The sequence below is a fragment of the Dendrobates tinctorius genome, unplaced genomic scaffold, assembly GCF_039654945.1.
Source record: "Dendrobates tinctorius isolate UK_male_01 unplaced genomic scaffold, ASM3965494v1 ptg000294l, whole genome shotgun sequence".
Classification (NCBI taxonomy): domain Eukaryota; kingdom Metazoa; phylum Chordata; class Amphibia; order Anura; family Dendrobatidae; genus Dendrobates; species Dendrobates tinctorius.
In genome coordinates this window covers 3,289,609-3,315,250 of record NW_027361961.1, presented here as the reverse complement: position 1 = coordinate 3,315,250, position 25,642 = coordinate 3,289,609, and the positions used below count along the sequence as shown (strand labels likewise).

Genomic DNA, 25,642 nt, shown 5'->3' with positions numbered 1-25,642 from the left:
CCTCGTACACACGCGGCTCCGCTCCGCACACCTCGTACACACGCGGCTCCGCTCCGTACACCTCGTACACACACGACTCCGCTCCGTACACCTCGTACGCATGCGGCTCCGCTCCGTACACCTCGTACACACGCGGCTCCTCTCTGTACACCTTGTACACACGCGCTCTGCTCCGTACACCTCGTGCACATGCGGCTCTGATCTGTACACCCCGTACACACACGGCTCCGCTCCGTACACCTCGTACACACGCGGCTCCGCTCCGCACACCTCGTACACACGCGGCTCCGCTCCGCACACCTCGTACACACGCGGCTCCGCTCCGCACACCTCGTACACACGCGGCTCCGCTCCGCACACCTCGTACACACACGGCTCCGCTCCGTACACCTCGTACACACACGGCTCCACTCCGTACACCTCGTACACACGCGGCTCCGCTCCGTACACCTCGTACACACGCGGCTCCGCTCCGTACACCTCATACACACACGGCTCCGCTCCGTACACCTCCTACACACACAGGGCTCCGCTCCGTACACCTCGTACACACACGGCTCCGCTCCGTACACCTCGTACACACGCGGCTCCGCTCCGTACACCTCGTACACACGCGGCTCCGCTCCGTACACCTCGTACACACACGACTCCGCTCCGTACACCTCGTACGCACGCGGCTCCGCTCCGTACACCTCGTACACACGCGGCTCCGCTCCGTACACCTCGTACGCATGCGGCTCTGCTACATCCACCCTGTAAGGCTGTGTTCACACACAGCGTTTTTTTAGCGGTTTTTACCGCGGTTTTCACTATAAGACCGCTAAAAATAAGCTTCCCAGTCATTTGTATTCATTTTGCACTTTTTTTACGCACATCGATGCGTTTTTTACCGCGAAAAAAACGCATCGCGGTAAAAAAATGCAGCATGCTCATTAATTTTGCGGATTTTTCCGCGGTTTATGCTTCTTCCATGTGTTTTGAAACCGCTGCGGAAAAAAACGCATCAAAACCGCGCAAAAACCGCCACGGAAAAATAGGTGCGTTTTCTGGGAAGGGATTCAGGTTTTTGAGCAGAAATTTTCTGCAAGGTGTGCACTTAGCCTAAACCCCTCCTGACCCCACACAGAAACTTCCCCTCATCCAGCACCATGACAACCAGCACAGCAGAGTCCTGCATACACTGAGGGCCCTGATCATGTGACTCCTGACTCCTCCCCTCCTGTGACCTCATCCCAGGTCCTGTGCGCACAGAGCAGCCATATATGTGGAGTGCGGCTCTGCGGGTGGAGGTCGGTGCTGGAGAGTCCCTGTTACTTGGCGCGGGGGACATTAACCCCTTCAGCACTGAGGAGACTCTTTTGGGGTCCCTTTGTGGTGTGAACAGTGAGGTAACAGCTGTGGACAGAGGGGTCGCACTGGTTACACACCGTCGCCTATTGGAGCTTTCCGGTAAGCAGCGTTTCCCGTTTCCCCTCATATATGGAGATTTTGGGGTCACCGCCCTAGAACAAGCAGCGTATAGTTCCCCATGTGACCTCTGCCCCCAGACTCCTGTCGGTGATTGACCTTGTGCTTTGTTTCTGCTCATAGTAAATACAAGTTGGATTGGGAGCTGCAGACTCCTGTAATGGGGACGTGTCGCTCGGTAACGAGGGGGGGACGCGGGATGGAATAGTGGCCCCAATAACGTTGGCCTGAGGCACGACCTTGCGCCGTTACACAATTTGTGGTGACGGTTCCTCAGTAATATTATCGGAGCTCCTATCCTTATAGTGAGCCCCTGCAGTGACATCCAGGAGACCCCACAGAATTCAGGAACTCCCATCGGGACATACCGGGCCTTCACTCTCCATGACTGAAGCAATGGACCTGTCTGTGGTCGCCGGGCCGTCCGTCTCCCCTGTATCTGTAGGTTATGGAGCTGACACTGTTGTTAGTAGGCACGAGGATTGTGCGATCACAAAGCCGCTGATGGGTGTTACAAATATCAGGGAAAACTTGGTCAGTGACCTCCAGTACCGAGGACGACATTCTTCAAGTCTTCTGGGAACGAAATTAATGGAATGGAATCTGTAGGAAACTGTTGTTTGGGGGTAAACGTGTCCGCAGTCGTATTTCCCATCACGTGAACTCGTATATTAGTAGTCAGGGTTAGATTCTGAATCTGTTTCCATAGAGAAGATGTTACACAGCCATTCAGCTCGTCTGCTGGTGTTGGTCCCTTGAGAACAGGTAACGTTTGGCAAAAGTCACCTGTAAAAAACCACAATTCCTCCCATTAAGCGATTGGTTTCCCGCAGATCTTACATGGTGCAATCAAGGGCCTCAACTGCTTTTTTTGTGCCCCATGGTGCAATTAACTTGCAAGTCTGTAATACTTTATCTTCCCCTGAGCCGTTAGTGATATTTCAGATGTTTGTTTCCATGAGCGCTAGATACAGGGGTGATCCTGGTGCTGACTGAGCCGTGCGGCCTCCATCTAAGAGAGCGGCCACAATCCCAGACGATGCAGTGGTCGGAGTAATGTTAGTGATTGAGGGAATTTCTGTGAGCAGCAAATTAATGAAGAATGTTTTCTCGGATCTCCTGGGGCATCAAGGAAAAACAGTCTCCCATTTTCACTTGAAATCTGAGCCAAGAAGCTTATTTAATGTGACATATTTAGGGATGAGTGGACAGGGGGAAGTTCAGGTTCTGGTCCATGACCCAAACTTTTGGTTCGGCTACCAGAACAGCACGCAAACTTCCACCAGAACCTGAACCTCATTGAGAATAGTGGATATCCAAACTGCTAAGAAAGGAAAAAAAGTGTTCTCTCTCCACTCCACCACCATTACCGACTTCTCCTGAACACTAGAGAAACAGAAATTCCGTGTTCTGCTTTCAGGCCCGAACAGTGACGGTCCGGCATAAACACCAAACATTTCAGTTCGGATTCTCTCATCTCTAGACTTAATCTTTCAACTTTTCCAAATCATGGCTTTTTTCTTGCAGAATATCTCTGCCCATATCACCAAAGTCTGGTGGAGCTGGTGCTGGTAAACCTAATTCTATTACAGTTTTCCTACTGATACATTTGCTCCTTTCTTCTAGAGTCAGGAGGATTTTGGTGAATATGTCGGCAGTGTAATTTAAGTCCTTGTCCGGATTACCTCTCCTGTTCACTCTATGAATATCTTCTCTAGGATACTCTTTGTATTGTCCCAAAGAGCCCGGGGATTGGAAGGAGCACAGGTTGTGGTTATTATAGGGAACAGGTTTCGAATTTGAGGTGAGGGACGCTTCCTGTAATGTCATGTCCCAGTGTGGATCATCTTCGATCAGACCACGCTTTTGGTTGCCTCCTTGTAAGTTTGACACAGTTCATCATCAACTGTTTATAAATCTGTGACAGACGTCAGCTCGGGGACAATGTGAAGCAATAAACGTAGGTAGTGACGCTCTGTGTTGTATGGATGAACGGAATATAATAACCTACCCACAAATGGATCTGCTTCTCAGAAGAGAAATAAAGCTGTTAATGTTGGATTAGGTGGTGGAGCCGCTCTTTCATCTGCATTGTTGTGAAATAAACTCGTCCATTTTCGAGCTGGACGCTGAGATGAACTACAGTCTGATGTCTTTCATGGATGGGAAAATATAGTGATCGCCAGGATTCTTTACGACTTATACGCCTTCCCACCTGATTGGACATAATCTCATCAGATGCACATTTTTTTTGTTGTGTTGATGAAGGACTGCCATATCACTGTCCTTATTAGCAAACTCAAAACAATGTCTTTTGTCTCTGGTGCATCAACTTACCGTACATCTGTTCATCTCCCAAAAAGTAAATGTGTAAAACCTTTTGGTTCTTCATTTGCTACTGGAAGCATCAAACCTATTTTGTGATATATTTGTCCCTGGACTTTAAAAGTCGGTATTACTCCTCCTTCATCAAGTCCAGCTGTCGTACCAAAGGATGTCACCTGGAAAAGTGAATTATATCTCCTAGTAATTTCTAGAAAACGCTTAGACTCATGAGTTGTTCCCAACATGTATGAAAAAAGGGGTTCGGGAGGTAGAGTTAAAGATGGCAAAGTGACTTTACCATTTGACCACCACATACCAGAAGATTTAAAGTTAAACCTTTTTGCTTGACAATGTTCTTATATGAAGTCCATTTTACCTATCATAACTTTCAGATGTGATCTATGGTCCTGAATTGGGTCGCTTCCAAACTCAGGTCAGCCTGCCTACGTCTTTGCAAAAGTTGAAAATGTCATATGCCATTATTTTGATGACGTCCATCATTTTGTTCAGATGTTAACTTATCCCTTAGTTCAGCCTGACTCATCCGATTCTCCTGAAGACAACATTCTCTCTTTTCAGATGTTTTGGCTTTCCTTGAATCATCCTGTTTCCTTTCAAGACAGTACTCGCGTTGTTCATTTTTCTGAGCTGTTTGAGACAGTTTTGCTTTCTTAGCTTTTGATTAACTTGATCATTAGATGGTCATTTTTTAGGCGATATTTTAAAACAGTCCTTAGTCTTAAGACTCTTAGGGGTACTTCACACTAAGAGAGATCGCTAGCAAGATCACTGATGCGTCACCGATTTTGTGACGCAACAGCGATCTCACCAGCAATCTCGCTGTGTGTGGCATGCATCAGTGACCGTCCCCCCCCCCCCCCGCCGGGTATCGCTGATCGTGCAGGAATGTCCTGGGCCATTTTTTGATCGCCGGTCTCCCGCTGGCTATCATGCATTGCTGCGTGTGGCAGCGGGAGACCAACGATCAGTGAGCTCCCAGCGCTGTAAGCAGACGCTGGGATCTGGTATCCAGGGTAAACAGCGGGTAACTAAGCGCGTGCGGCGCTTAGTTACCCGCTGTGTACCCTGGATACCAGCTCCCAGCGCGAACACGCTGGTATCCAGGGTACACAGCGGGTAACTGAGCACTGCCCGCGCTTAGTTACCCTCTGTTTACCCTGGATACCAGCAAGCTCGCTGGTCCTGGTCGATGGTGAGTCTGCCTGTTTGCCAGCTCACCAGCGATCATGTAGCGATGCACCAGCGATTCTGACCAGGTTGCATCGTTGTCGGGATCGCTGGTGCGTCGCTAATTGAGACGGGACCCTTAGTAATCACCTCACACTGATCAAAGATCTAATAGGTGACTATATTGTAAGGCAGTGGTAGCACAGTACGCAGTGAAGAGGCAGTGACCCACAAAATTCAAACACAAAAGTCTCTTCTGGCATCAGTCGAACATCCCTTCAGCGGATATTAGCTACTGACAAATGGCGCCCTTACAAAATCCAGCTGCTGCAGCCTCTCAACGAGGATGACCCAGATCAGCATGCTGAATTTGCAGAATGGGCAAAATAAAAATTGGAACAGGACTCTCAGTTTACACAGATTATGTTCAGTGATGAGGGCAAACTTTTCTGGGTGGGCCATGTATATGGATACACCTAATTAAAATGGGAATGGTGACAGTTTTCTTGCGTAAGGCGTCTTGCATTGAAATCTGCTGCAATAACCCGGGTACTGCGTTCACCAGACATCAACACAATTTCTATCCTCTCCTCACGTGTTAACCTCAGTGACATGTTAATGTCTGTAAACAAAGAGAAACTTGTAAATAATTCATGAAAGAATAAACTTATGTTAAAACCAAGCACACCATTGTTTTTCTTATGAAATTCTCAATAAGTTTGATGTGTCACATGACCCTCTTCCAATTGGAAAAAATAAAACTGGATCTAAAATGGCCTCCATGGTCACCACCCATCTTGAAAAGTTTTCCCCCCCTCCCATATACTAATGGGCCACAAACAGGAAGTTGATATCACTAACCATTCCCATTTTATTTAGGTGTATTCATATACAGTAAATGGCCCACCCTGTATATTATGGTAAGTCATCTCACTTGGCGGTACACGGAGTTAGGAAAAAAGAAACACTGTCTCTTTAAGTCTTCGGTTGGTTTATTATAAGGCAGCATAAACCAACTAGACATGGAAACTAAACACAGCCATTTGGTCAAAAACAGGAAAACAACAAAGAAAACAAAATTCTGTAACAGAGTCCATTTGTTGCGGGTAACATCTCGCTCTGGATCAACACAGGTTCAGTCTTTCCTCCACAAGACACAAACCACTGGAGAGTCCTCTCTCCAGTCTTGCTTACCTTCACTCGCCAAGCAGGGGAGTCTGGACAAGCCACCTGTGTTCCCGTGCAACTTTCCTGGCCTATGCTCGACGTGAAATATTGGAGGCCTAAGAACCACCTAGTTACCTGATTATTTTTACCCTCCTTTTCCCTCAACCATCTCGGAGGGGCATGGTCACATACCATCTTAAACCTATTGCCTAGCAGGTGGTACCTCAGGGTATCTAAAGCCCATTTTATAGCACACACTCTTTCTCAACAATGGCATAGTTCCTCGGCACTTCCTGAGGCAGCACGGCTCCCAAGCCAACTTCTAACGCATCTGTCTGGACCAGAAACTCCTTGCTGAAGTCTGGTGTGACCAGAACCGGATGTTTACACAGAGCATGCTTCAGCTCCTGGAAAGCCATCTCAGACTCAGCAGACCATTTAATCAATAACGATCTTGTGCCTTGAATGAGGTCCGTCAACGGCGTGGAAATCATGCCGAACCTTGGCATAAACCCACATTGCCAAGAAATGCCCTCACATGCTTCTTGGAAAGCAGTTGTGTACATTTCTGTTATACCTCAATCTTGTTTATCTGGGGCTTGATTTCGCCCCTCCCAACGACATAGCCTAGGAATTTGACCTCTTCCTTCCCTGTGGCACATTTTTGGGGGTTTATGGTGAACCGAGCATTCCTCAACGCATCCAGGACTTCCTGTACATTTGGTAGTAGTCATCTACCAAAGGTACAGGCAGTTCTGGATGCGTTGACTACCCCAGTCAGGGCTGAAGACCACAATATCATCTAGGTAGGCAGCAGCATACTTCTTATGTTGAGCCAGGACTCGATCCATAGCCTTCTGGAAAGTTGCTGGATCCCCTGCAATCTGAAGGGCATTCTGGTGTATTTGAAACACCCGTCAAGAAAGCCGTCTTCTCCTTAGCACTTTGGGACATGGGGATCTGCCAGTAGCCCAACGTTAGGTCGAGGGTTGTAATGTACCTCACGGTTCTAAGTCAATGAGTTCATCCACCATAGGCATCAGATATGCATCATGTTTGGAAACCTCATTCAGCTTGTGGTAATCCTTGCAAAACCGCCACTCACCGTCGGGCTTCGGCACAAGGACAATGGGACTCGACCTTCCACTTTTCGACTCCTCAATCACCCCGAAGTCTAACATTCTCTTCACCTCATTTGCTATTACCTCCCGACGTGCTTTGGGCCTGAGGTTCACCTTTACATGTGGCTCTTTCCATCATGTGACTGACCACATGATTATGACATCACACGGGTCCTGTCAGCTCTGCACTTGGAGATAAAGTGGACATTCCACCCACTCTACACATGTCCATACAAAACCAGCTCATTGTGCAACTTTAACTTAACCCTCACAGCACGTACTGTGCTGGAGGAAAATACTCTGGTTTCATATCACTGACGCTATTCAGAGCAGTGGCACATATCTCCCCTCTATTACATTACTAGTGACTTTGTCACAATGTAAAAAAGAAAACGAAATACTGTAAAATAATCTTCTCATATGTTTCCCTTATTATCTCCAGTAATTGTATTATTACACAGGATTTTATGATGTTACATCGGCTCATCTTCTCATTCAGGTCTCTACAATATCGGATCCTCTCAGTGAAGATCTTCTATATAAGAGAATTTTCCTGATTTACCCATCAAGGATGGATGTGGACAGAGACAAGATGGCAGAGAGGATATTACACCTCACCCTAGAGATCCTCTTCTGGCTTACTGGAGAGGTGAGAGATTCTGATGGCGTCACATTCCATCATTCTTATCTATGGGAATAACAGATGGACAGAACTGGAGAGGTGAGGACTCTGGAAATGTCTGTAGTGAGATTTATTAATGTGTCTCTCCATAACCAGGATTACACTGTAGTGAAGAAGACCTCTAGTGAGCGCTGTCTGGACCCTGTGTCTGAGAGATGGGGAAAACTCCTGAGCCCAATCACAGTGCCTCCGCCTCACCCCCTGATATATGAGGCCATCAATGACCAGAACATCCTAGAACTCACCTACAAGATGATTGAACTGCTGACTGGAGAGGTGACACTGCTGGGAATGCTGGGACATTATACAGTAACTCTATGAAGGAATCGGGGGATGACGGTATTATTGTATGTGTCAGGTTCCTATAAGGTGTCAGGATGTCGCCGTCTATTTCTCCATGGAGGAGTGGAAGTATTTAGAAGGACACAAAGATCTGTACAAGGATGTCATGATGGAGGTTCCCCAGCCCCTCACATCACCAGGTAATAGACAGGACTAAAGACACATTGCCTATAATTATCTGTATGTAAAGAATGAATTCAGTCCCTGTATGTGTTTTCTCCAGCTCTATCCAGTAAGAGGACAACACCAGAGAGATGTCCCCGTCCTCTTCTTCCACAGGACTGTAAACTAGAAGATGCCAATGTTCCTCAGAAACATCAGGTAGATGGAGAGAAGGTGTCAGGAGATCTCCCCTCTGATGTGTAGACGGCTGTGAAGGTCTTGTGCTCAGTGTTGTTGTATCCACCAGTATTATATGTTTTATACTTGTGTAATGAGAACGGTGGAGATGGCAGGATTAGAGCTGATCATAGATGTGACTTCTCCATCTGATTGTGACTTTTACAATATTTGTTTCAGGGTGAAGATCTGACCCATATTAATACTACAGAGCCATATGTGAGGGGTGATGAGCGGTGTAAAGAGGAGATTCCTACATATGACTACCCAGGTGAGTAGTAACCACTAAATACAGAGAAGTCACAGATTGGTCTGTCACCTACTGTGGCTGCTTTATTGGTGCTCTAGTCTGGCCATATCACAACCATGTGATCGCTATTTTGCCTCTAGTTCACAACATTCTCATCCACCCAAAACTGTTCAAATTACTTTGGATTAAAAACACATGAGACGTGCACAAAATTGAACAGGTCAGTAAGAAACTGTTCACACCACCCAAAGACTAAGACACAGAAAAAGCACACAGTATGACAAATGTGCATGAATACTCTGTTGTAAAATATATGTAACAGTAAGCAGCAAAGTGCTAGTAAAAGATAAGAAACACAGGGTATTTAGTTGATACGTTTTTTTGCAAAAAATGTATACTAAGCCACTCCACCACGTCACGGTAACCCTTCATGGAGCAGTCCTATCTAATGTATTTAATACCTGATCATGTGAACAGTACCTACATGAGTAGGGTTAAGAAAGGCGCTGCACGGTATGGGCACGCTAGGCAAAATGGCTTTTTATGCACGTCCCACGAGAGAGGCGGGGGGTCTCTGTTATGATTGTGTCACTGAGGAGGAAAGCAAGACCAAGCTAAGCCACAGAAAGCCAGAGAGGTTGGTAACTAAGCGGATTGCAGACCCCTGATCCTATCCACACAACTAGCAGTAGCCGTGGAGCGTACCTACGACGATTCTAGACGCCTCGACACAGCCGGAGAACTAAATAAGCCTAAAGCAAGAAAGGGGAAATCTAAACTGCCCCAGAGCAGACCCCAAAGGAATAGACAGCCCCCAAACATATAATGTCGGTGAGACAAGATGAAAACACAAACGCAGGTAGGAAAATAGGCTGAGCAAACGATGGGGCCCACACTAACTAGACAGGACAGGAAAGGAAAGGCACTGTCTGCAATCACGCAAAAAACCCTGCAAAAAAATTCCCAACACATCTGATAGAAAAATACTGAAGTCACTAGACTTCGCCCACTATATCAGCACTCTGGCATATTCTGAGAGCAGTGCAAAAAAGAGGCCAATCTAGTAAGGGACAAAAACAAACTGGCACAAGCAGTAACATAAGGATGGAAATTCAGCACAGCCCCAGCCGGGACAGGCTGACCACACAAAACTGAATAGACAAAACTAAATCAAATGTGAACAATAGCAAAAGAACACTTAGCTTGAGCATGCAGGGACTGAGCTGGAACTAAGACCTCAGGAGGCAGGAAAAAATCACCAGCAGGGATAGAGGGAGTCGGCTGTCTTAAATCCAGTCAAAAACTCCAGATGTCCAATCGTCCTCCTCATTGTCAGGTGGCAGGCCTCTGTTAATTAGATCAGCTCCATTACCTCCTGTAACCACCAGTGGGAGCCCGGAAAGCGAACTCGCGACCCCTCTGTCAATATAACCAGCTCCACTACCTTCACTAGTAAGCAGAGGTAGGCCAGAAAGTGAATTCACAACAGGTCTCCCAAAGCTTGCACAAGCAAGAAATCAATGGATTAAAAACACTTGAGACGTGCACAAAATTGAAGAGGTCAGTAAGAAACTGTTCACACCACCCAAAGACTAAGACACAGAAAAAGCACGCAGTATGACAAACGTGCATGAATACTCTGTTGTAAAATATATGTAACAGTAAGCAGCAAAGTGCTAGTAAAAGATGATAACAAACACAGGGTATTTAGTTGATACGTTTTTTGCAAAAAATGTATACTAAGCCACTCCACCTCGTCACGGTAACCCTTCACGGAGCAGTCCTATCTAATGTATTTAAAACTTGATCATGTGAACAATACCTACATGAGCAGGGTTAAGAAAGGCGCTGCACGGTATGGGCACGCTAGGCAAAATGGCTTTTTATGCATGTCCCACAAGAGAGAGGCGGGAGTCTCCCAAAGCTTGCACAAGCAAGAAATCAATGGATTAAAAACACATGAGACGTGCACAAAATTGAACAGGTCAGTAAGAAACTGTTCACACCACCCAAAGACTAAAACACAGAAAAAGCACAGAGTATGACAAACGTGCATGAATACTTTGGGCATTCAAATTATTTTTCTTCATGACTTACAACCTAGCCCCTGGGATTAGGAAACTCTGACCATTACCTACCCATCTGTAAACTACAAAGCCAAATGACAGCGTACATAGAATGTGCTGACAAGTTAGAAAATGACTTGAAGAAAAATATTATGATTGATCGCTAAGAGAAAATGGAGGATTACAATACTGTTGGCTTCCTAGAACATTGATATCTTACTGGATGTGTAGCGCTGTGCTTTGGTCCCCTGCATGGTGTCCCGTTCTGTCACCTTGCGGGAACACCGGCTTCCTCACCACCCCTGCCCACGGCACGATCCTCGGCATGCTCAATTCCCTGCCTTCTTCTTCCTCTGTGCACACCGCACTGTGTCTCAGTGTTGTGCATAGGGCACAGGTGCACATGTTAAATGCTTCCAGCAAGTTCTAGTAAGCATGCAGTAAAATGTGTTTGCACTTGCAAGGTGTCTCCCATCCAATAGCTGGGAGACATCTTTTATTAAAGGCACCCTTCCGTACTGGGATTTGTGGGAGTTGCCTGAGCAACTCCTATAGTTCTGTTAAGTGGTTGGTGGTAACTGTATGTTGCCAGGTCCCCTTCCCTAGACTGATAGTGTCCCGTGTGCCTGTGAATCCGCCATAGTTGCTCGTGTATTCCTGTGACCACTTTGGCAGTGTTCTGATCCTGTGTTCACATCGGTTGTACCTGTCTGCAACCTGGAGGGCTGAATACCCAGGCCAGAAGATGTGACCTTATCCCTGTGTCCGACCTATCTGCACAGGGTAAACCTGTCCCTGTGGCTGTCCTGTGTGAAATTGTCCCAAGAGACCGTCTTGTCTAAACTTGCCCTAAAAGGATGTCTTTCTGAACTTGTCCCAAGTGGCCATCTGGCTTTTGTCCTTTGGAATCAGCAACTACGGCTGGATGTGGCCCTGGAAATAACCGGCAGCTAACTGCCGCACAAATCTGACCTCACCACTAGAGGCTCCAGCAAATACCAAGGTAGCTGCTTAGTCATGCCCCTCCAGGGTAAGTCTGGTACACAAACCACATGCACCACCTGGGAGCGTAACAGGATGAATCTATCATCTATCTTCTGTGCTGCCGAATGTGGTCATATGGTCCCTACAAGTCCAGGTCCAGTCTTTCTGACCAAACTTCACTTTTATGATCGACGACATTAAATGTGCAGTCAGGGCCAAGTGGGAATTTCTGTACAATAACTTCAAACAGGATTGCTATATACTACATAAAAACATCACATCTGTGCCATGATATATCTCTAAGCTGTGCGTGGCTGATGGCTGTAATATACAGTGGGTACGGAAAGTATTCAGACCCCTTTAAATTCTTCACTCTTTGTTTCATTGCAGCCATTTGGTAAATTCAAAAATTCATTTTTTTCTCATTAATGTACACTTTGCACTCCATCTTGACTGAACAAAAACAGAAATGTAGAAATTTTTGCAAATTTGTTAAAAAAGAAAAACTGAAATATCACATGGTCATAAGTATTCAGACCCTTTGCTCAGACACTCATATTAAAGTCACATGATGCCATTTCCTTGTGATCCTTCTTGAGATGGTTCTACTCCTTCATTGGAGTCCAGCTCTGTTTAATTAAACTGATAGGACATATAATGACGGTGAAGCAAGATGAAAAAACACTCACACAGATAGAAAGATAGGCTGAGCAAATGATGGGGCCCAAGCTAACTAAATAGGACAGGATAGAAAAGCTGCTGTCTGCAATCCGCCAAAACCCTATCGAAACAAGAGCCAACAGACTGATAGGGAAAAAAGCCCTGAAGACGTTAGGCTTCAAAAAGACTATCAGTACCCAGGTATTTTCTGAAGACAGAGCAAAAAGGAACTCAGCTCACCCCAGCAGGGAATGGCAGAAATCCAGCAAAACAAGGCAAAGCAAAACAAGGCAAAACAAAACCAAAACACAAATGCAAAAAGCAGAGCAGAAAACTTAGCTTTTGAGGAGCAGGAATCAGACTGGTCTCCAAGAATCCCTCAGAGAAATCACCGGCAAGGCAGAAGGGCGTCGGCTGCCTTATATCCAGTCAGCAATTCCAGTCACCCAGTCATCATCATTCTGCTCAGCTGTTTGGTAATCAGACTCACTACCTTCCTTCACCAGAAGAGGGAGTTCATCAGACCTAAATGGTGAAGGGGAAAATGAACTCACAACAGGGATCCTAGTTAATGATAAACTTACCTGGAGCAGCCAGTGCCAGGCAGCGGCTGCCAAGGCAAACAGGATCATGGGGTGCATTAAAAGAGGTCTGGATACACATGATGAGAGCATTATACTGCCTCTGTACAAATCTCTGGTTAGACCGCACATGGAGTACTGTGTACAGTTTTGCGCACCGGTGCTCAGGAAGGGTATAATGGAACTAGAGCGGGTACAAAGGAGGGCAACAAAATTAATAAAGGGGTTGGGGGAACTACAATACCCAGAGAGATTAGCAAAATTAGGATTATTTAGTCTAGAAAAAAGACGACTGAGGGGTGATCTAATAACCATGTATAAGTATATAAGGGGACAATACAAATATCTCTCCGAGGATCTGTTTATACCAAGGAAGGTGACGGTCATAAGGGGGCATTCTCTGCGTCTGGAGGAGAAAAGGTTTTTCCACCAACATAGAAGAGGATTCTTTACTGTTAGGGCAGTGAGAATCTGAAATTCCCAGGTGGTGATGGCGAACTCAGTCGAAGGGTTCAAGAGAGGCCTGGATGTCTTTCTGGACCGTAACAATATTGTATCTTAGTTATTGTTAGGTTCTTTAGAAGGACGTAGATCTGGGGATTTATTCTGACAGTATTTTATAGGCTGAACTGGATGGACTAATGTCTTTTTTCGGCCTTACTAACTACTGTATTTTTCGGACCATAAGACGCACTTTTTCCCCAAAAATTTTTGGGGAAAGTGGGGGGTGCGTCTTATGGTCGCAATATACTAATCTCCGATCATGGCTGGAGGCTGGTGCAGGTGTCGCGGGGCTCTGTAGTGCGGTGGTGGCAGCGGGCTGTGCTCCGGTGCAGGGGTAGCGGCTCTCTGTGCTCCGGTGGAGGGGCGGTGGCTCCGCCGGCATTTCCTCCAAACCCGGAGGCCTCCGCAAATCCCTTGCTGGCCGCCACCATGTTGCGGTGGCCTCCGGGAACATGGACGCCGGGAAGATGGCCGCCGGTCTGGGGACGGCCCTTGCGCAGGTTCAGATCTCGTCCCGAGATTTGAATCTCGTCCCCCGAGGTCTCGGGACGAGATCTGAACCTGCGCATGCGCCGTCCCCGGACCGGCAGCCATCTTCCCGGCATCCATGTTCCCGGGCTTGGAGGAAATGCTGGCGGAGCCGCCGGCCCTGCACCAGAGCACAGAGAGCCGCCACCTTCACCCCACAGAGCCCACCTGCCCCAGCCCAGCTGCCCCAGCACAGCTGGCCCAGCCCAGCCCAGCCCACCTGCCCCAGCCCAGCTGCCCCAGTACAGCCCAGCTTCTCCAGCACAACCAACCTGCCCCAGCACAGAGCCGCCACCGCACGAGCCTGGACCACTGAATGACCCCTGTGACCACTCCTCCACCTGTGCCGGATCCCTTCCCAGGTAAGCTGAATTCGGACTGTAAGACGGACCCCCATTTCACACATTATTATTTTTTTCCCTATTTTCCTTCTGAAAATTGGGGTGCGTCTTATGGTCCGGTGCGTCTTATAGTCCGAAAAATACGGTATGTTACTGTAGCCCTGCACCAGTTGGGTCTTTTTGGCAGAGTGGCCCGACGGAAGCCTCTCCTCAGTGCCAGACATATGAAAGCCCTCATAGAGTTTGCTAAAAAACACATAAAGGACTCACAGACTATGAGAAATAAGATTCTTTGGTCTGATGAAAATTTTTGATGATAATTCTAAGTGGTATGTGTGGAGAAAACCAGGCACTGCTCATCACCTGCCCAATACAATCCTAACAGTGAAACATGGTGGTGGCAGCATCATGCTATGGGGGTGTTTTTCAGCTGCAGGGACAGGATGACTGGCTCTGATTTGAAGGAATTAATCCAGCTAGGACTTGTACCCCTAATAATTACAAACTATATAGCATGGAAGGTAAAGTTTAACTTTTAATCACTATAGATTAAAATGAGGTTCAGTAACCAACCTCCTATAAAACAAAGTGCTCATGTGCTCATAACATACAGAAAAAAGACAAAAAAGCAACAACAAAAAATGGGCATTACAGAATGCTGTAGATAAGCCCCTGATGATGGTGCCGGCAGCTGTTAGGCGAAAAATAGGGTGACAGATCCCCTTTAAGAAACTTTTTGCAGCAATTTATAAAATACACTGGCAATGTTGCCCCATATATTCAGTCAGGTCAACATTGCTCAATATTTGCAGCCATTTATAAATTGCATAAGCAATATCAAGTCAAAGGGGGGGGGTAGTCATTGCCACATTCCTTCCTCTTTTATCATCAGGTGGGTGTCCCATTCGTGGCCTCCCTCCCGACGTGTTTCGTCACGACTCATCAGGGGAGCCGCATCCAGGCCGACGTGAAAAAAATCGGTACTCCTATCATCCCAGTGGTTACCAAGGTATCGCTGAGATGTTTCTGATCATTGCTTGGTAAATATAGACATCCTCGCTCACCTCTCTTCATTTTTTCAGTGGAAGCGAGTGTCAGACAGTTACTTCACTCTATCAATGTCCTATAAGGTCTTGTGCCATATTTGTCATAGGCCAATCTAGAAACAGTGGTCCTCCTTTATAAGGAGAAGACAGATTAATCACAGAAAAAGCGCATATTACAATATTGTCTCAGACTCTGGGTGGGGGAAAAATAGAGGGGGGGGGTGGAAAACTAATATTTTGGGGATTAATATGAAAATAAATTATGCGCAAAAATGCAGATCTCAATGGAAAGACCAGAGGGAATTATAATTAGGTTGAAATCCCTACATTCACCCTTACTAAGGAAATCCCTACTTAATGTGAAGGTTGGCACTCTAATTATCCTGCGCAATGGCGCCCCCACTCATCGGCGGCTGTCCCTCGCTAGATTCCCTGTTCCCTATGAGATGAAAGAAAAGAAAGACTGTTGTTCATTTAAGCCTCTGGGGTGAACAGTTTTTCAACGAAATATCAATTGCGTTTCCCTCTGTATAAAATACTCTTGTCCCAATCACCCCCTCTGGGGTGTGGTGTAACCTTCCCTTATCCCCATAAACTTCTCAAAACTATAACTTCTCATAACTAAACTAAAAACTAAAACTTCTCATAAACTTCATAAAGTTCTCTTTGAATGTCTGATATTTCTTCATGAAACTCACGTTATAGAAAATATTGGCCCTTACAGTAGTTTAGATTGCCAAGAGCCACAGAGCACCATACTCTAATTACCCCAGAGAGGTTTCACTACTAGTTACCGTATATACTCGAGTATATGTCGACCTGAGTATAAGCCAAGGCATCTAATTTTGCCATGAAAAACTGGATAAACTTATTGACTTGAGTATAAGCCAAGTATGCATTGTCCCCTCATCCCTATCCTGGTATGCATGGCTCCCCGGTCCCTGTCCTTGTATGCATGGCTCCCCCATCTCTGTCCTTGTATGCATGGCTCCCCCGTCCCATCCTTGTATGTATCGCTCCTTATCCCCTATCCTTGTATGTATGGCTCCTTATCCCCTATCCTTGTGTGCATGGCTCCTATAAAAAAAAATCCTACTTACCTTGCTTGCGCACCGTCGCTGCATCTTGTTCCGGCGCCAGCAGCTCTTCCAGCCGAGCGATCACGTAGCCCCGCTCATTAAGGTTATAAATATTCACTCCACGCCTATGGGAGTGGAGAGGCGTGAATATTCATTAACTTAATGAGTGGGACTACGTGATCGCTCGGCCGGAAGATCTGTGGCTGCTGGCGCTGGAACGAACGAAATGCAGTGATGGCACGCAGGGAAGGTAAGTAGGATGTATGCTGGAAATCGGCGGCTCTGGCTGTCACTGTGTAGAGCAATGAATATTCATTTCTCTTTAACAGCGGCACAGGCTTTAGCCACAGCTGCCGGCTCCTGCCTCTGTGACCCGCCGCTCTGATACTCTCCCTCCCCCGCCATTTTTCTGGGAGAGTTGACTCGTGCATAAGCCGAGGTGGACGTTTTCAGCACAAAATAAGTGCTGAAAACACGGCTTATACACGAGTATATAGGGTACTTACTTTTTACTGATGAAGATTGTTGAGTTTGATAATACAGTAGATGTGTTATTGTCTATATTCACAGTTTTTGACTACAATAGTTCCAATAATATTTTGATTTAACCGCTTCCCGCAACCAGTTTTGTGTTCCCAACCAGGGCCCCATTTTTCAAATCACTTTATGTGGTTATAACTTTGGAATTCTTCACAAAGGATAATAGGAAACAAGGGGACCTTACAAATTATTTCCCAACTGCTCTTGAATCAGACAATACCCTATATACTGTTGTACACTACTGTCTGGGCATATGGCAGGGTTAAGAAGGGAAGGCTTGCCATTTAGCTATTTGAATGCAAATCTTGCTGGAATAGTTTGCGAACACAATGTATTGAAGGCACTGTTCATTGTCACCTTACAGCTCAAAAGATGGCCGCCGTGAACAGGCTTGGGACTACCTAATTCATTTTCCAGGTCCCTGTGTCTTGCTCATCACCCTTTGATCCATAGTTCTCAAACAGGCGACCCATGGATGCGGACCCTGAGGCTGCTTTATGTGGCCTGCAGGCATTGTAGACCTCCTGATGATCATGGCCCAGTACAGGGGCCGCCGACGCCAGTGCTTTATTTCTATTGAATGTTTGTCCTCAGATGCACATTAAAGGGAATCTGTCACCCCATTTTAGCCCTATAAGCTGCGGCCACCGCCATCAGGGGCTTATCTACAGTATTCTGTAATGCTGTAGATAAGCCCCGATGAAACCTGAAAGATAAGGAAAACAGGTTAGATTATACTTACCGGGAGGCGGAGTCGGGTGCAGTGGGTATCGCGGTCTGGTGCGGCGCCTCCCATCTTCATATGATGATGTCCACCATGATGTCCTCCTCCTTGCTTCTCCCTCGTCTCCTGTGCAGGCCTACTTTATCTGCCCTGTTGAGGGCAGAGTAAATTACTGCAGTGCGCAGGCGCCAGGAAAGGTCAGAGAGGTCCCGCACCTGCGCACTGCAGTACTTTACTCTGCCCTCAACAGGGCAGATAAAGTACGCCTGCGCAGAAGCAGAGGGAGAACCAAGGAGGAGGATATCATCGTATGAAGATGGGAGGAGCCTGACAGGACGGCAATACCCATCGGACCAAACGCCAGGGTGAGTATAATCTAACTCTTTTTTTTTCTTATCTTTCAGGTTACATCGGGGACTTATCTACAGCATTACAGAATGCTGTAGATAAGCCCCTGATGGCGGTGGCCACAGCTTATAGCGCTAAAATGGGGTGACAGACTCCCTTTAAATGAAACTGTATTGCCACGTAGAGACAAGTTCTCTGTACTGCAATACTAATGCCAGCCGCCAGACAATCAGAGCCGACAGCTGACATCAGCGTGCCAGCGCATGTCAATGAAGTGATTAGCACGCCGGTTTCAACTGCTATCTTCTGATTGGCTGGTGGCTGGCATTGGTATTGCTGTGCATAGAGCCTGTCTCTGCGTGGCAACACATTTCAATTGCATGTGCGTCCATGGTCACACATTCAACAGCAATAAAAAGCTGACCTGGCCGCGATCATCAAGGGATCTACAGTGCCTGCAGACCGCATGGCAGAAAAGACGAGGAGGGAATGGTAGACAGGTGAGAAGAATTTTTTTTCTTTTAGGCGTATGTGAAGAGCAGCACAATAGTGGATCATAATGGGACATTACTATAAGAAGGGGATCAGGATGAGACATTACTGTAAAAAAGGGACCAGAATGGGGTATTACTACAAAATAAGGAACGCAATGGGGACCTTACTACATGAAAGGGACCAGGATGGGACATTACAAAAACAAGGGGATCAGGATGGATCATTACTATAATAAGGAGACCATGATGCGGCATTACTATTAGAAGGAGACCAGAATGGGGCATTGCTACAAGAAGGGGATCAGGATCAGTCATTACCAAAAGGGATAAGAATGGGGAATATTACAACAAGAAGGGGACCAGGATGGGACATTACTATAAGAAGAGGTTGAGGATGCCGACATGACTACAAGTAGGGGACCAGGATGGGATATTACTATAAGATGTTTACCAGAATTACTATATGGTGATAATTTTAAGACATTGTTACTGTATGGGGCCATTTGGGGGAAACAACCTTGTAAAAATATTTAAAAAAGAATGCAGGAAAAAAATATTTTGCTGCTAAAATAAACCAAAAAAGTGCACATTTGTTATCGCCACTTCCATAACGACCCAAGATATAAAACTGTACCATAACCCATACAATGAATGTCATTTAAAGAAATAAAGTAAGCACACCAAACATGTTAAAATCGCTGGCGCGTCGCTAAGTGAAACGGGACCCTTAAACTCTACATAGATCTGGACTTACACATAGAACCCTAGGCTTGGACCACGGTGTTTTTTTTTTCATAGAATCATAGCTTTGGAAGGGACCTCCTGGGCCATCTGGTCCAACCCCCTGCTCAAAGCAGGATTCGCTAAATCATCCCAGACAGATATCTGTCCAGCCTCTATTTGAAGCCTTCTATTGAAGGAGAACTCACCACCTCTCGTGGCAGCCTGTTCCACTCATTGATCACTCTAACTGTCAAAAAGTTTTTTCTAATATCTAATCTGTGTCTCCTCCCATTCAGTTTCATCCCATTGCTTCTAGTCTTTCCGTGTGCAAATGAGAATAAAGATGATCCTTCTACAATGTGACCGCCCTTGAGATATTTGTAGACAGCTATTAAGTCTCCTCTCAGTCTTCTCTTCTGCAAGCTAAACATTCCCAAATACTGCAACCGTTCCTCATAAGACAGGGTTTGCAGACCGGTCACCATTCTGGTCGCTCTTTTCTGAACTTCCTCCAGTTTGTTGATGTCTTTTTTAAAATGTGGCGCCCAAAACTGGACACAGTATTCCAAATGAGGTCTGAAGAAAGAGGAGTAGAGGGCAATAATGACTTCACGTGATCTAGACTGTATGCTTCTGTTAATACATCCTAGAATTGCATTTGCCTTTTTTGCTGCTGCATCACACTGTTGACTCATATTCAGTCTGTGATCTATCTATTAGTATACCCAAGTCTTTTTCACATGTGCTGTTGCTTACCCCTATTCCTCCCATTCTGTATATGCTTTTTTCATTTTTATTGCCCAGATGTAGTACTTTGCATTTTTCCCTGTTAAAAACCATTCTGTTAGTTGCTGCCCACTGCTCCAGTTTATTTATATCTTTTTGAATCCTCTCTTTTCTCTAGTATTAGCTATCCCTCCTAGCTTTGTGTCAACAACAAATGTAATCAGTTTACCCTCAATTCCTTCATCTAAATCGTTGATAAAGATGTTGAACAATACAGGGCCCAGAACAGAGCCCTGTGGTACCCCACTTGAGACATTCTTCCAACTGGATGTGCAGCCATTTACGACCACTCTTTCTGTCCGATCACTAAGCTAGTTATGAATCCACCTAACGTGCCTTGCCTTGTCCATTCCATACTTAGCCATTTTTTCAATAAGGATTGTGTGAGATACTTTGTCCAATGCTTTGCTGAAGTCAAGATATAATAATAATAAATATAATAATAATTTTTATATAGCGCCAACATATTCCGCAGCACTTTACAATTAAGCGGGGACATGTACAGACAGTAAATTCAATACGAGTTAAGACAATTTAAACAGTGACATTAGGAGTGAGGTCCCTGCACGCAAGCTTACAATCTACAAGGAAATGGAGGGGGACACAGTAGGTGAAAAGTGCTTGTTAATTCAGGTCTGGCAATTATAAAAGGGATTTTCATATAAAGCTGCATGATCCGGTCATCAGCCTGTGTGTTTAAATGCAATAGTCAAGTATCAAGTGCAGTTATCGTGTGCATGGAGGGTGTGGAGACAGATGAATAGTAGGGTGCAGATTCAGAATAATATTTGGAAGGAGGGAACAGGGCAAAGTTAGTTTACTGAGTAGTTGATGTGGTAGGCTTGTTTGAAGAGATGGGTTTTCAAAGCGCGCTTGAATAGGTCGGGGCAAGGTATCAGTCTGATCGTCTGGGGAAGTGCATTCCAGAGAGCTGGAGCAGCACAAGAGAAGTCTTGGAGACGGAGGTGTGAGGTTCGGATTACGGGGGATGTTAGTCTTAGGTCATTTGTAGAACAGAGGGCACGTGTATGGCGATAGACAGAGATGAGAGAGGAGATATAAGGCGGTGCAGAACAGTGAAGAGCTTTGTGGGTGAGAGAGATGAGTTTATACTGGACCCTGTAGCGAATAGGTAGCCAGTGTAATGACTGGCACAAGATGGAGGCATCGGTGAAGCGGCTGGACAGAAATATGACCCTGGCTGCCGCATTCAGGATGGATTGGAGAGGAGAAAGTTTGGTAAGAGGGAGACCGATCAGAAGAGACTTGCAGTAGTCCAGACGAGAATGAATAAGAGCGACACTAAGAGTCTTAGCGGTTTCAAAGGTGAGAAAAGGTCGGATTCTGGAGATGTTTTTAAGATGCAGGTGACAAGAGTGAGTAAGTGATCGGATATAGGGAGTAAAGGAAAGTTCAGTGTCGAATATGACCCCAAGACAGCAGGCATGCTGCTTGGGAGTTATGGTTGAACCCTCCAGGGTTATTTCGATGTTAGGTAGAGTGAGGTTAGTGGAGGGGAGAAACACAAGAAGTTCAGTTTTGGAGAGATTTAGTTTCAGATAGAGGGAGGACATGATGTTAGAGACAGCAGACAGACAATCCTTGGTATTTTGAATTAGGGTAGGGGTGATGTCAGGGGAAGAAGTGTATAATTGGGTGTCATCAGCATAGAGATGATACTGGAACCCAAATCTGCTGATTGTTTGTCCAATAGGGGCAGTGTATAGAGAGAAGAGGAGGGGGCCTAGGACTGAGCCCTGTGGGACCCCGATAGTAAGGGGACGAGGAGAGGAAGAGGAGCTGGCAAAGATATACTATATCTACAGCATTTCCCTGATCCACCCAATTAGTGATTCTGTCACAGAAGGAAATTAAGTTAGTCTGACATGACTTATTAGTTACAAACCCATGCTGACTCTGTTTAATCACTTCATTCTTATCCAGGTACTGACATACATGTTGTTTAATAATTTGTTCAAAGATCTTTCCTGGTATAGAAGTCAGACTCACCGGCCTATAGTTGCCTGGGTCCACCTTCTTCCCCTTTTTGAAGATAGGAACATTTGCTCTTCTCCAGTCTTCTGGCACTTCTCCTGTTCGCCAAGAATTTTCAAAGATTATGGAGAGGTGTTAACTGCTGTTCTGTGGTGTGAGAACCAGTGGAGAACAAGGCTGTATCTGGCAGCTGTCGGCAAAATTCTTTGAGCTTCAGTAGGGTGTGGTGCTTTCCAATTGGCTGAAGTAGGTAGCAGATTACTTCAGCTGGACAGCGCACACACCCATACTATATCACAGGCGGCTACCCCAACTAGCATCATGACTGCAGGTAAATACCATTGATACACTGTCTCAGCAGTTATGGGTGCAGGATTACTTAAGGGATACTGAGGCTATTGTTTATTGATGGCGCTTTGTCATTATGCTAAACGCCACAGTCATCTGTTTATTTAGATGGGTGACGCTTTTCTAGTACTATTTATCCCTTTCTATGCTTATCAGGCAGCTTAGGTATTTATGCATTTGATCTTATGTCACATACCTTTGAATTTATTAATCCGTTTTGGGTTACACCCCCTGTGTGCTTCTTAGAATACCAAATGGTAGGGACCAATTATCAATTTTATTGTGTTATGTGTAGCTCTTTATGTGATATAATAACATTTGAATTTTAGACTTTTTTTTTCAAAATTTTGATCTTTGTCCTTCATTTGCTCTCTCTGGTACACCCATACTGCCAGACTGGACAGTACTACTGGTCCCAGGCACCCTAATAGTGACTGGACAGAGCCTGCTCCACCCAGAGTTTCTGATTCCGACATTTCCTCGTTTACTCGCACAACATGCAGAATGAATAAGTCCACGCCTGATGACAGAAGCAGACGTCACAGGAGCCGACCACAGAGAAGATAGGACACACCATTTACAGAAGCCCTAATATGACAAAATGGCAGAAAACCAGAACAGTAGAAATCCCTATACAGAGACTCCATTTTGGAAATTTTAACTCTCAATGAGTTAATCTTTTATTCCATAAGCTTTTTATTCCATATTTGGGAGGCAGAATGATGAACAAACAGTTGAACACCACGTTCTACTGGTTCATCCTATGCGGTTTTCTTTTAGTCTATGAACTGTCATTGTCTTGGTGAATAATTCAATATTTTTACATAACTTGCCCTTTTTAAAGACAGTTTAAGTAGAAATATTGGAAAATATAAAATTCAATGATTTTTTATTCAAATGTAATAATTGATTTTATTCTTGGCAGATGACTGTACCAGATCAGAGGAACAGCTGACATCTTCAGTTTTTAAATCAGATGATCTTGAAATCCCCCATGAAATGAATGCCATTACTCCAGATACTTCAGATATATCATCATCCCTTCACAGCAAAGATCTCTCATCTAATCCTTTGAAACAGGTCCTCTCTTCTGATTCATTACCAACTACTAAGGAAAATCATAGTAACAAAATAAGCATTAAAAAACGAACTGCTCCTAAAGCAAAGAAGCCATTTTCACGTTCAGAATATGGAAATAGTTTTCCCCTTGAAAAGTCCTTTCTTAAACATCAAAAAATTCTCACAGGGAAAAATAAATTTTTGTGTTCCCAGTGTGGGAAATGTTTTAACCAGAAATTAGATCTTGTTAGTCACCAGAGAACTCACACAGAGGTGAAACCTTTTACATGTTCAGAATGTGGGAAGTGTTTTATCCAACAATCAGTTTTCGCTAAGCACCAGATTATTCACACAGGGGAAAAGCCTTTTTCCTGTTCAGAATGTGGGAAATGTTTTAACCAGAAATCAAATTTTGTTAAGCACCAGAGAACCCACACAGGGGAGAAGCCATTTTCATGTTCAGAATGTGGGAAATGTTTTAACCAGAAATCAGATTTTGTTACGCACCAAAGAACTCACACAGGAGAGAAACCTTTTTCATGTTCAGAATGTGGGAAATGTTTTAACCGGAAATCAAATTTTGTTACGCACCAGAGAACTCACACAGGGGAGAAGCCATTTTCCTGTCCAGAATGTGGAAAATGTTTTACAGATGCATCAAATCTTATTGCACATCAGAGAACTCATACAGGGGAGAAGCCTTTTTTATGTTCAGAATGTGGGAAATGTTTTAACCAGAAATCAAATTTTGTTAAGCACCTGAGAACCCACACAGGGGAGAAGCCTTTTTCATGTTCAGATTGTGGGAAATGTTTTGTGAATAAATCAACTTTTCTAAGCCACCAGAGAAATCACACAAGGGAGAAGCCTTTTTCATGTTCAGAATGAGGAAATTGTTTTACAGACACATCAAATCTTATCACTCCTCAGAGAACCCACAAGCCTTTTTCCTTTTCAGAATGTTGAAAATGTTTTGTGAAGAAATAATCTCTTCTTAGTCACCAAATAATTCACACTGGAGAGTTCTTAATGTTGGAAAATGTACATGGAAATCAACTTTAAATAAACATCAGAGAACTCACACGGGGAGAAGCGTTTTCCTTGTTCAGAATGTTGGAAATGTTTTAACCTGAAATTGTATTTTCTTCAAGGGATTGTACTCTATTAGGACAACCCCTTGTCATTCCTTATGATTGGCCTCGATGTAATGTAAAATGTCTGTAAGATCTGTATTTTAAAGTATGATGTTTCTAGAACTTTCTAGAATCTCTGATTGCTACACATCAAGGAGACAAGCCTGTCATGTAGCTGCAATTCCCCCCCCCTCCCTTACAGCCCCCTCCTTTTGCCCCTTATCAGCTCCCTGCTTGCTGGTAACCTGAAACCGTCCATTTCCTCTCGAAGAACAGCTAGGGGGAAAAGATCTCTTTGTTCTGAAAACACAGGCTGTATGCCAGTATATGGGAAGTATTAAAACAAGTCATATTGAAAAAACCATACACCTCAGAGATATAAAACTCACAGTTCTGCAAAGGGCACGAGGCCAGCTTTCTAAGTCCTGATTTTCACGGTTATAACCTCACCAGTACCTGAGATATGTATTGCTCCCAAATGAAGCGTCCTAGCTAGTGCATTCTTGATGCCTCCTTGTTGGATTCGTTAAATCACAAACAATGATGCCCTATGTGTGGTGGTACGGCCTTTTCTTGTTTAGATATAGTTATTCTAAGTTTTGTAGCCAAATCATAACTTGGAGAGAGGGAGGTGGGACCTCTCCAGACCGCCCATTTCATGAGGTCACAAACCCTAGTCTATAGGTATTCCCTACCAAATTCCAGTCAGTTGAGCTACAGAGTCCGTGCTGACAAGACGTGCCGATGAGTGGAGACGTGTGGCTCCGCCTTCTCCCAGCCACATGGTCTGCCTGATATCGACTGAACGCATGTGAGTGTTAC

The 25,642-nt window shown here is 45.1% G+C and overlaps 1 protein-coding gene across 1 annotated transcript; it reads left to right on the top strand.

Moving 5' to 3' along the window:
• Positions 1 to 1,245: 1,245 nt before the first annotated feature.
• LOC141073000 (uncharacterized) lies at positions 1,246 to 24,768 on the top strand. Its single transcript, XM_073560280.1, has 7 exons — positions 1,246 to 1,449; positions 7,768 to 7,917; positions 8,047 to 8,226; positions 8,309 to 8,432; positions 8,516 to 8,613; positions 8,812 to 8,902; positions 23,554 to 24,768. The coding sequence occupies exons 2-7, from the start codon at positions 7,840 to 7,842 to the stop codon at positions 24,573 to 24,575; spliced, it is 1,593 nt and encodes a 530-aa protein (XP_073416381.1). The 5' UTR covers positions 1,246 to 1,449; positions 7,768 to 7,839; the 3' UTR covers positions 24,576 to 24,768.
• Positions 24,769 to 25,642: the final 874 nt, after the last annotated feature.

Coding starts and splice junctions, on each gene's coding strand:
- LOC141073000 (XM_073560280.1), top strand. CDS start 7,840: ATGGATGTGGACAGAGACAAGATGGCAGAGAGGATATTACACCTCACC. Junction 8,227..8,308: donor TTGAACTGCTGACTGGAGAG/GTGACACTGCTG, acceptor TGTATGTGTCAG/GTTCCTATAAGGTGTCAGGA. Junction 8,903..23,553: donor TCCTACATATGACTACCCAG/GTGAGTAGTAAC, acceptor TATTCTTGGCAG/ATGACTGTACCAGATCAGAG.